The sequence below is a fragment of the Anser cygnoides genome, chromosome 2, assembly GCF_040182565.1.
Source record: "Anser cygnoides isolate HZ-2024a breed goose chromosome 2, Taihu_goose_T2T_genome, whole genome shotgun sequence".
In the NCBI taxonomy this organism is placed as follows: domain Eukaryota; kingdom Metazoa; phylum Chordata; class Aves; order Anseriformes; family Anatidae; genus Anser; species Anser cygnoides.
The window spans coordinates 90,265,843-90,280,425 of NC_089874.1; the positions used below are offsets into that span (position 1 = coordinate 90,265,843).

Consider the following 14,583-nt stretch of genomic DNA (forward strand, 5'->3'; position numbering starts at 1 on the left):
TCTGTACTGAAATTCAAAGGCAAATTTCCACTGAGATCTAGAGAACTTCTATAAAATCAGAGAAATTGCTCTGATTTACTCAAGCTCAGGGAACTGGCTTCCAGTTCCAGTCCCTATAGTCCAATTCCCACACAAATACTTCGTTAATTTAGAATGAGGTTGTGCAACTACTTTTCCCTTTGAAGTCTATGGTAACTGTAGGTGTTTAGCTAGAGGGAGACAAATAAAATCATCCAACTGTCAAAGCAAATTTTCAAAAAGGAAGCTTTACATTTTTTTTAATGATAAAACTGCCAAAAATATTACTCCAAAACGTGCAACCTCTGAAGATTTTTAAACTTACATTAGAAGAACAAATCAGCTTCTGAACTCTGAATTTAGTGCATATCTTAACAGAAATCCTAATTACAGAGTCACTAAGAGGAATCTAGCAACATGAATCAGATGTCGACAGCCAGGAATTTTACTGTTTTAATTAGCCCTTTCAATTGTCTGTGTGCGCGCGTGTGTGTACATAACCTGTGTGTGTATATGCATGTATATACATACATACACGGGTATGTACACACAAATTTTATTGCTTCAATTAGCTCTTTCAAATGTCTGTATACGTGTTTATGTGTGCATGTACACACACTCAGTTACAGGGAGTACAACATCTTGAGACCTAAACCTTAAAGGGGAGCCTAAGCCAGCCCCCAAACTGTATCTGCAGTTTCCATGCTGGGCATTTCTGGCAGCAAGTAATGGCATTGAAGCAGACCAGCCTTTTTTAAGGAGACAATGACAGCTTGCTGCTTAAGAAAAAGACAAAAAACAAATTCACACAAGTTCATGCACACTATGCTCACAGCTTAATGATCAGGTATTGATGTCAATAAATCGTTTTGATTTACAACAGCTGAATATTTGGTCCCAGATTGACCGTGGTGGTCAGGAAATAAGAGTATAGGGGTGAAGAGAAGGTATAGCGACAACATTTTGCGGCTGGATAATGGAGAGTGCACATCCAGGTGATATGCACATCCATCTTTTGTTTCATCATACTATAGAACAATACCTAGAGAAATTATGCTTGTCCCATTAGAGTTGAAAAATTTAGGTAGAAAATATACACACTTATACTCTGAAAAAGTCACAAGGATCTAAAAGTCAAAAGTTATTTCAGAATATAAGTCTTGCAAAGGCAAGAAATTTAGATCTAAAGATTCCTCTCCATTCTGGAGGATTCTCCAAAGGCTATTCCCTTTAGAGAATAACCAAAATCCTCAACATGCTGGCAAAAATCACACAAATTCAATAACTGGGCACAAAAGCACAGGTTAAGAATGAAGAAGCAGATCTATCTTTGAATTTTCTTAGCATCTTATTCAAATGTGAGTTCAAATAATTTTGGCCTTTTTCTTCTTATTGTAAGCATTCATTATTATAGTTTTAATGCTGACTTTGTCTATGTCAGCCCCACTTCTAAATAAAAGTCAAGCTGTAATGTAGGATACTGCAAAATGACTGGAAGTACAGCTGTGGTGGAGCTCAAGCTACTTCAGCCTTTCCCATTTACCCACTTTTATGTATATCATGTCATATTTTATCTTCCTTTGCAGAATACTATGGCCAACTGTGTTTTTCCAAGTCTACAAATTCAGTATAATTTTCCTCACGACTCCAGAGCCTGACGTTTGATAGTCCTAAAAGACCAAATTTCCCACTGTGTATAGTCTTGTTTCCTATGTGAATTTAGTGTGAAATACTAAGAAATTAAAGCACTCTGATTTATACGTTCATGTTGACCGGAGTTTTCCAAGCCACTGGAGTGCACTCCCCATGAAGGAGCTGTGGCAGAAATTTTTCAAGTTCAGCTCTGAATTTAAGTGACACTGAAGTAAAAATCTGTGCAAACAGATAGAGCGTATACCTACACTTGGACTTTCACCAGCATCAGGACAATCACCTCTTAAAAAGAAGCAGCAGTGCTGAGAACTCTGCTTACTTCCCTAGGTATGCACTTCTTCAGATAGCAAAGAAAAACTTGCTTTTGCAACAAATTATTGGTTGGGGAAAGCCACTCCTTCCTTCGCCACTGTTTGCAATTCATCTTCTGCAAGACTTAACTTGTTTACTTTGGGGTTTTCTCCCTCCCCAGTGGGAAAATGTTCTATAAATTAAGCAACTTCAAGGGGTTTATCTGTGTCAACTGTCCATCAAAAAGGAGCTAAGTTCTTACGTTTTCAAAGAGGACAGTGAAATTGCCAGCAGATCTTTCTCCGTACAAAAGAGAATCTAAAGTAGCAGAAGAAAGAATGATTTTTAAATGTCCTAGTGCAGATAATGGCTAACAGCTTGTAAAAGTCATGGTCCGAAGCCAACTGAAACCAGCAGGAATTTTTCCACTGGCTCTAGTGCGTTCTGCATCAAATCTCCAATGGTCACTCTAACTTTACGATGCCAAGAGACAGTAACAATGTGATCTAAACTATGCTACCCCTTCTCCAGGATATCTTTTTCTTCAGTATATTCCCAAACTCAACGAAAACAACAACAATGCCAGCACAGAAATCAAAGCTCTGATTTTTTAAACACAAAATTTGACTACAGATATCGATACTTAGTCACTACTGCTAAATAAATGAAGAAATTAAAGCCCCTTCCAAAAATACATGCATTAATCGGATCACAACTAGTTGGCAAAGAGTTGTATTAGACGTGTTACCAAAATGCACGTTATGAACAAAAAGCCTAAGGGAAGAGCACATGATTAGATACAATGATGTATAGCCTGGCTGTGTAACTATTTAGAGAGGGTTTAAAACAACAAAATGCAAACACCCCTAGCCCCTCACTCCAGATGATGTTAAACAGCATACGAACAAATTACTACAAAGCTAACAGACCCTATACTACTTTCACCCTCAGCACGATGCTTTCTTTTGATTTAATATCCAGCCACAGGAAATTAAAAGTAGGATAATATATTAAGACAGTTCACAATCCAAAGCAAAAGCACTGCGAAGTCTTGAAGCCTTGTCTTTTCTTTCCACAGGCACAGGAGGAAGGTTTTTTTTTCCTTAATTCAAACAGGTTGCATAGAATATTTTTTTTTTTTTTTTTTTTTTTTTTGTGGTGGGGGCAGCTTTGGAAAGGCACATTGCTTTTAATTAACTACTAGTTAATGACTTTGACTGACTTGTACAATTGCCAATATTTTAGTTGATATTGCCTTTCTGACCTGTAGCCCTTAAACTGGAATAAGGACCTTGTTTAACGTTTGTTAAATTTAGACGGCGCCACTATCCACTATTACCCCCCTCCCACCCCTGCTGCACTAATCTCCCATGCCAGCTGCTCAAATGTTTACATTTGAAGGGCTTTCTCTGTTTGTGCAGAAATGGTCTCTGCACAGTATCTCTCATCTGTACATTTGCCAGAATCAAGGCAAGAAAAGCCTCACTGCTGGAATTCTTGATTAATAAATAGTCTTAAATGCTTCTTCTTCCCTTCCCCCTTCTGTCAAATCCATTGCCATTAGGTTTTTATAAGGCAAAACTCCATAGTGCTCTTTATTGGCCTGACTCTTGTCCTATGCAAACAACTGTAAATCAGAACAAGCTCCATTTGGACTCTATGAAATTTCACCATCTCTGTGCTGAAACTGGGAGAGATCAAAATCAAGATGTGTACCTGAACATTTGCTGGGATGGAAAGAAGAAAATGTTATGATCAGAGGAGGGAAACAAACCAACGGCACTAACAGCCATAAATCTAATGGTAATCTCTCCATCTCTCGCTATCGGTTCGCTTCAGAGTGCCTGTACAGCTCACGTCCTAGATATTGGTTCCACCTGGCTCTCACCAGGTCACCAAGGTACTGAACCAGCAAAACACATGAACAGGTGCTCAGGATGACACTGGAAAAGTCAATGGGTCCACCTCCTGCACCAACTGCTCATCATCAAACTCTCCAAGGCTATGTCTTGCTATTTGCCTTGATCTGATGCTTTTAAAAGCATCAGATTCCCTTCTTCTGGCCTTCCAGGTGACCATTTTTAAAGCCAGAAATACTTTCCCTAGTTTTCCTGAGTACTTTGAGAATGGCTTGAAAGTGTAAACGACAAAAACAGCAACAAAAACAATCAATCAAAAGGCAACAAGAAAGTTACCTACCTGTAGGTATCACAACTTCACGCTATGTAACTCTTTACAAAAACTGACCACTATTTGTCACTCTCCTTTCCCTCTCCCACTTGCCTCCCAAAATGCTGCCATGAATTCAAATGAAACACTGAACACAGGAAGGTAACAGAAAAAGCAATGTCTGAAATTACTTGCAATCATTTCTGTTAAGCACACGGGGGAAGATCAACATTGGAGCTGCAAGTAAAAGACCAATAAAACCTAATTTAGCAACTGTTTATTAAAAAGAAGAATGTGAAACAGCTACACAGACTGCAGGCATTAGAAGGTCTCTCGCAGCAATTAATAGCTAAAGAGCACACACGGAACTGAGAGTTATACACTCCTTGCTTCATATGCACAACTCCTATTTGAGTTAAAGGGAGACCTGTAAGGCCTGTGAAGACTTATGTAAGTTTGACTTTGCATGAGAGAACTAAGCCACAAAGTTCACTTAGGAAAACTCCCCCATCAAAGTGAAATGTATTGTGTCCTGTCAGCAAATGTTGTTTTGCAAATCCTCTCTCACCTGCCATAAGATATTATTGAGACATATGGTTTCACACACTACCAAGCAGCTCAGTTTTGCCAACGAACAATAATGCACAGAACAAATGTGTGTGGAAATCATGAGATCATCTAATTAAAAGAAATGTTATTGTTTGCCACTACTTTTAATGAAATCGAGTCTTCGCTGTCCACAGAAGAGGCTGGAAAAGAACCAAATCCTATTAGCGCTCATGCCTCAGAAATTCTTTGCAAGAGAAGAGAAATTATACCTTAGCCAGTGTTGAAAATCTTCGCCGTATCTAAAATCTGTATATGCTAATAGGATATTTTAGACTAGCATAATGAATCTATGGTTACATGTGATTCAGATTATGCCACTACAAAAACAGGTGTTACTGTCTGAAAAAAAATTTCCATTGTGTATTAGCAACATGGAGTCCATGACATGCAATTAGCCATTTCTGATTTCATCTAGTAAAGGGCACTGGCATAAATACACACTAATCCTTTCATTACAGTAGTTACATTTGGAAAGCTTTAGAAGAAATATTTTGGATATCCATCATTAAATCAAACAGAAATGTACTTTGCAATGGAATTAATAATTCCCTGACTCATTCCCAGACTATCCCAAACTTAAACACAAAAAGCATTTTATGTACACAGAAATATGTGAAATCCCTTTTTAAGTAACTACATTTCTGCTTATCCAATTGCAGAAAAGCCTGATCCTCGGATAAACTTTTCTTTAAAGGTGGTATTTTCAACACCACTGCGTGCTGGTCAGTTACACTAAGAACAATAAGCTGAATAAATTATGACCAAATATGAATTACATGGCTATTATACACTATTAAGGGTCTCTGTTAATATTAAATACCAAGTAAGCAAAGCCTGAGTGGTTGAGATGTCACTAGAAAAATCTCAAATGGAATTTAAGTTTGTCTTTGTTTTGTTTTTTTAATGTCCCTTTATTAATGTAAATTAAAAGCCATCTGCCTTATTAGCTGCTGCTGCTTTATTTTTTTTTTTTTTTTAGTGAGTTAACTTCAAAACTTTTCAGTGAAATCAGTAACAAAAGATGAATCAGACATAAAAGGATTTGGGTGGTTAAGGGTGTGTCATAAGGTCTTAATTAAACATCCGAGGGAGATATCTGAGCCAACTTACGCCAGCCCGACTAGGTCCACACAACACAGAAGGATGCCGTGGAGCCCAGGTCTGGAAGCTCAATTGCCCCACACATCTGGCTAGCCTAACTTACCGTGCTCTTGTTAGCTTGGGCCTCTCCAAGTCACACCTCTTTGTGCTTTCCCTTCAATAAGCCTGACACATATCCTTATGATGTGCTTACTCCCCGCTTTGGTGCCTGAATTCTGCTTCTGGGCATGCTGAGCATGAAACTTCTGAGAAACTATGCTGCTAACCTCCTGCCTAAACTCCTAACCTCCATCGGGATCCGTAAAGTTGGCAAGTCTTTCTGTCTTCGTCAGCAAAGGGGCTTAATCCAAGAGGTGAGCACAAGGCACAGCTAAGAAACCTGGCTCCAAACAAATCCTAACTGCTAGAAGAGGCAGCTATTGGATTTCTCTCCTGTCTTGTCCTCCTCATCCATCCATCCATCCATCCATCCATCCATCCATCCATCCATCCATCCATCCACCCACCCACCAGTTCAACAGTTCAGCAAGAACATGGGAAATCCAGGTTCAAAACTTTATTCTACTTAGGAGGAATCAAACTTCCTTCTCTCCAGAGCAGGCTGAGATTATCCTCTGTTCAAACACACGAATATGAGTTCAGCTAGAAGAAGAGTGAGACGAGGCCACTCATCCCAGCAGCGAACAGCGGCCATTTGGCTCCCCTGCTTCTAGCTTCAGTGACAACTTACTTGCTGGATCTAACATCTGCTTAGCATAAAGCATACAAAAACATCTCCAGCGCTGGCCCTGGAACGCAGAGCTGCCACCACACTTAAGTTATTTTGTTACTGGTCTGAATAGTTAAGCTTGCTCTTGGTCTGTCTTTCTGAGTCACTGAATATTTGGGTATTTTTACGAAAGGGTGCTTCCCACATCAAGAATACCTCACAGCTTTGTTCCAAGCATCTCTAGCCCAGCAAGTATTTTGGTTTTCATTACAAAGGAGGAAATAATTCTCTCAATAATGGTCCTGAGAGAGATAGATTGGCTGCCGTCTCCAAAGGCACAGAAGGGATCCAAACTTTGATCTCTCACATTATGGCTAACAGTGGTAGGTGGTAAGCTTTTAAAGTAAAAGCCCTAAACTCAAGATTTCATCCCGAGTAGAGGCAGGTAGCAGATACACAAGATGGTCAGAGTTTATTGTCGACTCCTTGTGTGTTGATTTTGGTGGCTTCAAAACTCAGTAAATTAAACTCTGATGCTTAGATCCAGTGCCCTACATAGCTAGAGAGCATTTCCTTCAAAACGCCCTGCAAAAGCCACTGGTAGAACAGAACCTTCTGAGTCGTCCTTTCACCAGCTAAGGGGGAAGAATGACACAACTCCAGCTTTTAAAGACGTGGCTGTTTTCTTATTACCTGGTTTGATCTATGACAAACAGGCAAATGCAACGCATTGTGGTGATTTTACTCTGTACCACACAACTTTATGTAAAGATGCAACTTCTGGTGATCACTGACTACATGACAATCCTTTTTAACAAAACCTTCACTGCTGCCAAAAAATGTGACCTGTACAAACCCAGCACTCCAAAGTGGAATGGAGGGAAAGAAAGTCCAGCCTAAGTAATTTGTTACCAAATCTCATGATCTTAAGCCACTTTTGTGTGGTGAGGGAAGGAGCTGACAAGTGATTCCTGAATGCACGAAGTTGGCAGCATTTGGTTGTACAAGCTAAGAAGCACAGCCAGAAGATGGGTCAGCCAACATGTCTCTTCACAAGAGTGAAGAGTCTGTTTTCAATAGCTTGTAACATTATGATGCTTTAACCAGAGCTGCTGAGACTTTCCATTCCAGGTGTCTGCCTAAGGCTATTTTTTTTTTTTATTTTTTTTTTTGGAGACAAAGTAGTTCAGCTGGTTCTGAGAACCAGACTTCTTTTACACTCCACACTAACTCCAAGGACCTTTTCTTTGAAGAGGTCTAGTAACACCATGCTTTGGAGTGAGAACTTGAAGGCTCATGGCAAGCAGCCACTGTTCCAAGCTCTTGCCTTCTGCTATCACATAACCTAAGAAAAATCTGAAGGTACTATGTTAAATATATGAACGTATCTATGACTCACATAAACGAAGACGGTGGATCCTGTAAGTGCACACCACATAGCTGCATCTCTTCAGCAGGCATAACTCTTGATGAAAGGCACCTAATCCACCTAATCCATCCTTCTACTCCAAGGCAGAATCAAGTATGTGTAGCTCAACCCCAAGATATTTTTGTAGGTTTTGCAGCCCAGATTAGGTGATTTCATTTTCTGAACCTAGCTTTTTGTACCGTTTTTTGAACCTTGCTTTTTGATATTCTTTTTTTTTGAAAAGCTTTTTGAACCGTTGAACCTAGCAAAGCTCAACTACTCAGCAAGAAAAGTTAACAATAAAATGTTTTTTTCCAGAATATCAAAGTACATCAAAATAAAACTGACATCACTAATGTGATGGTGAATCTCATCTTAAGATAACTGGTATGTAATAAATCTATTTTTCTTCTAACCATGTAAAAATTTGCAGAAATGAAAACATTTTTAATTATGTTGTATCTTCTTGAGTATGATTCTCTGTTAACCAGCCCTACTGGCTTATGGGTACCCTGTAACAGAAGAGTGATGAGAACAGACCCATATGTTGTAATATTTAGACGACTCTCCATACCCATGTTAGGTTTTACATTTTGCAAAAAAAAAACACGCTAAGCAAAATTGTTTCAAAGCCATATCACAAATCTATGCCTTTGACATCGTGCATAGATAGCTCTGTGTAAAATCTAATAGAAGTATCCCAGGATTTGACCCTGCAAGTACAAATAGATGCAGACAACATCCTAAGCACTGACAGGAGACCAAGAAACAAGAATACGGATCTAAAGTGAATGCAATTGTCAGAAATGAAAGACATATTAAAAGTAGATGGCTACTCACTTCCATTTAGATGACATGAACAATATTCTCATTGCTACAGCTCTTACTACCTGGCTACATGAGGTGAAATCCTAAACAGCAAAGATGATATTCACTGGTCACTTGGAGCCTGAGATAGTTGAAAAGAAATCACATTTTCATTTCTGTTTGCATAACCATAGTTGATCGCCCTCCAAGCACTTCTGAATTTAGAAAGTGCATCATGAATAACTCCTGCCAGCTCAGAAACATCATAGTTAGAATATATTAAGAGCAAACAAGGCCCTGAAAAGGTAAATAATAAGTTTTTTAAAACCCTTTATAGGGAAAATAGCTATTTCGACCATTTAAGAAATTTTTAAGAAGTGACTGCCAAAGTTACTAATGCACCAGAAGTCCTCAAGATTTGTTTTCGAACTTGAGGGCAGTATTTTTCTTCTGGGTGATGACTTTGTTTTCTGTATAGGGACTGGTATGTAAATCAAAGAAAAGCACAAACAAATAAAAAACAACAACACCAGAAACAACAACAACAAACACCTAATATGTGTAACCTATACATATGTCCTAATATGTATAACATCTGATAAACATTTGAAACCCAAAATTCCTTTTTTTTTTCCTGGATATTTTTGTTCATAAGCATATGTAATAATGGCCATGACAGATTTATTAAGCAGGGAACTACTAGATTATCTGCTTCACTGAGGTTCACATATTCTGTTATGAGTAACATATTCAGACATATACTGAAGACTAGATTTTTAAATATGTGCTGATGAAAATCTTCTAATATTGGTCTGTTGAAATCGTGTTTGAACTAGAGAAACCTTGTGTGATAAGACTTTGTGCTGAAGTTTCAAATCCTCTGATAAGTGTCCCTGGCTGTACTTTTAAATATTTTTTCCCAAGCTGATTTATTACATAAACAAATTCCACATCAGAGATACACGTCGTTCAGCACTTGGGATGTGTTTTTTTCACTCTTGATTTATGAAAACACAAAGGCCCCCAAAATAAAAACAGCTAATTTTAGTACTGTGTTCCAAGTATCAGGTTTCATCTTGATCAACTGTTCACTTGAGGACAGTGACACCAAGTGGCAGAGATGACAAACTCCTCCTTTCTTTCCCAGTTCTCAATTGCAGCTGAGTCCGTCTTTGACGCACAAAAAAAAAGAATAGGGTTAACTGTGCTGCAATTTCCAACTGCTTTATTTGTATGTTGCATTTATACAAGCTCTTCTGCTTAGCACAAAATTGGTACAAATTAAAGGAAGAGATTTCTGCTTTGTTTACAATATACCATTAAATTTCAGATCCATTAAATTGTTTACTGATGTATGTTATAATGAACTGCTGCATTCTGGAGACTGTCATGAAAAAAATCTTTTCTTCCATTTTTACAGTCTCTACAGTGTTAAATTCTTCTTCTCTCTTTTCTTTTTTATTTTTGCTGATACTGTAAGTGTCCTTTCATCTCAGCATAACTGTTGACTTTCCCATCTCGATTTTGAAAATCAATTCCTTCATCAACAATCAACATTTTATAAGCATTAAAAATTTAAAAAGTAATTACAAAAATAAAGAACTGAGGATGTTCTGGTGTATATAAAGGGAACATAACTTGTTCTTCAATAAATATCAAAGATTTCCTAATTCTTATAGCTTTATTCTATTCCTTCGTATTGGTCAGTTTTCAAAAAACAAACAAAAAAGCACAATAACTCTAGAACAGAGTCATTACTTTTTCTACTTTTTTTTTCCCTATTTTTTTCTTACGTTTTTTAGTGCGCATTACCACCATGTAATAGTGAAAAAAAGAATTTAAACAAAGAATACCAAAGTTCTTCATTATGCCCGTAACTCAGCTGTACTTCACAATTTGCCTATTTCCATGTAGGCAAGAAAGATTTTACTGATCCAGACAGTGTAACTGCTTGCACTATGCTGAAGACAATCTTTGAAAGGCTATGTCAAAATATTCTCCTTTCAAAAATTACTCCGAAACTTTGGTTTTAATTCCTGCACCGCAATGCAAAATGCTTTCAAGATGACCTACAACAGTGAAAAAAAATGAGACTTAAAAAAATGGATATGGATAAAGATATAATCCATAAAGATACGGATTTGAAGGATAGACTATTCGGTGGTAAGCAGTTCGCTGGATGGCCACAGCCTGAGTGTGGTCAATGACTCTAAGTCCAGGTGGAGGCTGGTGACAAGTGGTGTCTCTCCAGGGTCCATCTGAGGACTGATGTTGTTTAATATCTTTATCAATAACATAGACAGTGGGATCAAGTGCACCCTCAACAAGTTTGCAGGTGACACCAAGCTGAGTAGTGCAGTTGATACACCAGAAAGAAGGGATGTCATCCAAAGGGACCTAGACAAGCTGCAAAGTGGGACCACGTGAACCGAATGAGGTTCAACAAGTCCAAGTGCAAGGTGCTGCACCTGGGTCAGGGCATTCCCAGACATGAGTATAGACTGGGAGAAGAACTCATCGAGAGAAGCCCTGCAGAGAAGGACTTGGGGGTGCTGGTGGACAAAAAGCTTGACATGAGCCAGCAGACTGCGCTTGCAGCCCAGAAGGCCAACTGCATCCTGGGCTGCATCAACAGAGGGGTGGCCAGCAGAGCGAGGGAGGTGACTGTCTCCCTTTGCTCTGCCCTTGTGAGGCCCAACTTGGAGTACTGTGTTCAGGTCTGGGGCCCACAATCACAAGAAAGACATGGAGCTGTTAGAGCAGGTCCAGAGGAGGGCCACAAACATGATCAGAGGGCTGGAGCACCTGTCCTGTGAAGAAAGGCTAAGAGAGCTGGGGATGTTCAGCCTGGAGAAGAGAAGGCTCTGGGGTGACCTCATAGCGGCCTTCCAGTACTTGAAGGGGGCTTATAAAGAAGATGGAGAGTGACTTTTTATGCAGGAAGATAGTGGTAGGACAAGGGGGAATGGTTTTGAACTAAGAGAGGGGAGATTTGGATTAGATATTCAGAAGAAATTCTTTACTCAGAGGGTGGTGAGGCACTGTCACAGAGTGCCCAGAGAAGCTGTGGATGCCCCATCCCTGGAGGTGTTCAAGGCCAGGTTGTATAGGGCCCTGGGCAACCTGATCTAGTGGGTGGCATCCCTACCCAGGGCAGGGGGGTTGGAACTGGATGATCTTCTAAGGTCTCTTCCAACCCAAATGATTCTGTGAAACCATGGAATAGGAAGCCTCTACTGCATGACAATTTGCAAGAAGTCCTGCCTTACCTCATTAAAGTTTCTTCTATATAATGAGATCTACATGTATATTTGACATACATGGCCATGTAAGATACCATTTAGTTTGAGCAAGGATACTCAGTTCCCCTCAAGTATATAAATGAGACTATCTTTTAAAAATGACTGGAATAAAGAATTACTCAGAATGACTGGGAATTGCGCATAAGGAATTGCTAAGCTGAATTTTAGAAGTAATGAAAGTGCTTTCACTGGAATTTCCAAATGAATTTTATCTTAAGTTTATACAAGTGATCTGTTCTAGCTATCTATGCCAAATTTACAGTATATTAGATTTTTTTCCACCTAAGATCTCACGGTTGTTTACCTTTTTCTTAAAGCCCATCTAGCCTGTTTGAAGGATGGATGTCTTGCACTGCTGAGAGAATCAGACTTATTTTATCCATTCTCATCAAACTTTTAACAGAACAGTACAGAATTAAACTGAACTATTTCAATACATTAAGTATGCACTTATTTCTTAGTAGGATCAGTGCTCAAACAGAAGTGTCAAGCCAGAAGTTGAAGATATAAACACTGAACAATGGCTACATTGTTCTTGAAGATTAATTGCTCTTAAGAGGAAAGGGAAAAAAATCCCTGACCTGAAGGTGTTGATGTAACTGAATTAAAAGGTAATGCTTTTTTACCTGCTACTGCAAGATCCCTTTGCTCTCTAAGCTCTATTGCTTGTGCTTTCAAAAGACAAAAGTTACATTGTTTTGACAAGACAGGTTTGAACGTTTTTCATCAATGACAAAGGAAAAAAAGGTCTTCATTTGTGATTTGCCCTATGAGATTCCTGACAAAAATTAAAAGGAAGCAACCCTCTTCTGAGGAAGCACAACACACTAGTGTAAAAGACAGTTCAGCATATTTGAACTACCTTCATCATATCTTCACTTGGAATCCCTCTTCTTCCTCCTCCTCTTGTCATAGCTGGGTATTAAGACACTGAGATTAATGTATAATGGCAGTGAATACGACACAGATTTTATTTTTGGCAAGATTATGAAGGTTTGTGTATACTTTTATCTCATATATTTCAATTACTGACATGACCATCTACTAGAACTTTAGAGTAATAGAGCCCTTAACAAAATAGTCTTTTTACAGTGTCACACAAGTTTTTGGTGTCATACACCACTTTCTTACTTTTGTACTCTTTCATGTATGAAGGCTTCACAGATTTGAAGAGTTAGGTGTTTTTTAATCTCACAACCAATCATTTCTCCATCTATTTTCTATTTCCCCCTTCTGAGTTCTTTTATATAACGTTTTTTGTTTTTTTTTGGGGGGGGTCTGTTCTATCACTCCTCCTCCATTTTTTCTGTAATTTTCTGTCACTCTTCACCCTGACTAGTGATTTGCACATTTTGCGGATCAGCACTCCTTTTCCAAATATTTGTTTGTAAAATGGGGATTCAGATCTAAGCCTCAAATTTCAGGCTTCAATCATGTCATCAACACAGTTTTCTCCAGGTTTTGAAATTATAAGAAAGAGCCAAGTAATAATAATAATAACTAAAAAAAAAAAAAAAAAGGCAAGAAAAAGACACCACATTTATTATGATTACAAATCCAAAAGGACAGCCTTACAAAAATATATAGGATTCACACTTCCTAATTATAAACCTAAATCCTGGTAATTTTGTAGTCTGTCAGGAGCTTAAAAACCTTTCTAAATGTGGTTCACAGGATTTTTGTACCCCAAAACCTACTGAAGTATGTAACAAAACTCCCTTCTTTTATCAACCCTGTTTAAAACAAAAGTACTCTCCATCCCCAGCTACTTGAGAAACAACTTGAATGCTGCCATGTGGAAAGCAGACATATAAAGGGATAAAAGAGAAAGGTGCGGCTATGTAAGAAATGTCACAGATAAGGCACATAAACACACGCTTGCATCAGGCACTGTTTGGAAGTCACAACTACGTCCTTGGTTAAAGCACTTTTTGCTCACAATTGCTTAGAATTTAACTTTGAAAAAAACATGATTTATAGTTAAGCTAGCAAGAGTTTTATCTGAAGAAAGTGCATTGCACTTCAAGATGTGAACCCAGGTAACTAAGCTAGGAAGTAGGCTATTTCTACTTCTACTTGGCTAAGCACTGCTAACAGCAGTGGGTTCTGGCTACTCAAACTGCAGGATCTAATAGGAATGCAGTAGCATCTACAAGCTACATTAGTACTTACATCCAAGCTTCCTTCACTTGTAGATGTAGAACTAAAAACATCCTCCTCACCATAATCTCTGTTCATCCTCAAGTGTTCTTCTGTCTGCAACACAAATAAGTATCCTACACAGAAGTAGCAAAGCAAAGAAAACAACAGAAACATGCCACAGCAAAGCACCAAACCTCATTATGGAACCAGGATGAATTACTGCAGTAGCATTACATCTGATTGCTGAGAAACACTGAAGTAGCCTGCAAAATTTTTCTGATGTAGGCAAGCCCCAAGAAATCTATTAACAGGAGCATAGAAGAAAATAAAACCAGAACAATTCTAATGCAATGAAAACAGGTAGCAGCAAGCAG

General features: G+C 38.5%; 1 protein-coding gene across 7 annotated transcripts in view; it reads right to left on the minus strand.

Annotated features, from left to right (window-relative positions):
- Positions 1 to 14,583, minus strand: part of COBL (cordon-bleu WH2 repeat protein) — a 154,485-nt gene that overhangs the window by 83,812 nt on the left and 56,090 nt on the right. For 6 of the 7 annotated variants that reach the window (XM_048079156.2, XM_048079155.2, XM_066992607.1 and 3 more), the window contains one exon: positions 14,240 to 14,323. The exons of the other annotated variant lie outside the window; for it this stretch is intronic. In XM_048079156.2, coding sequence (XP_047935113.2) covers positions 14,240 to 14,323 — 84 coding nt within the window. The remainder of the gene's footprint in view (positions 1 to 14,239; positions 14,324 to 14,583) is intronic. 7 annotated transcript variants of the gene reach the window in all.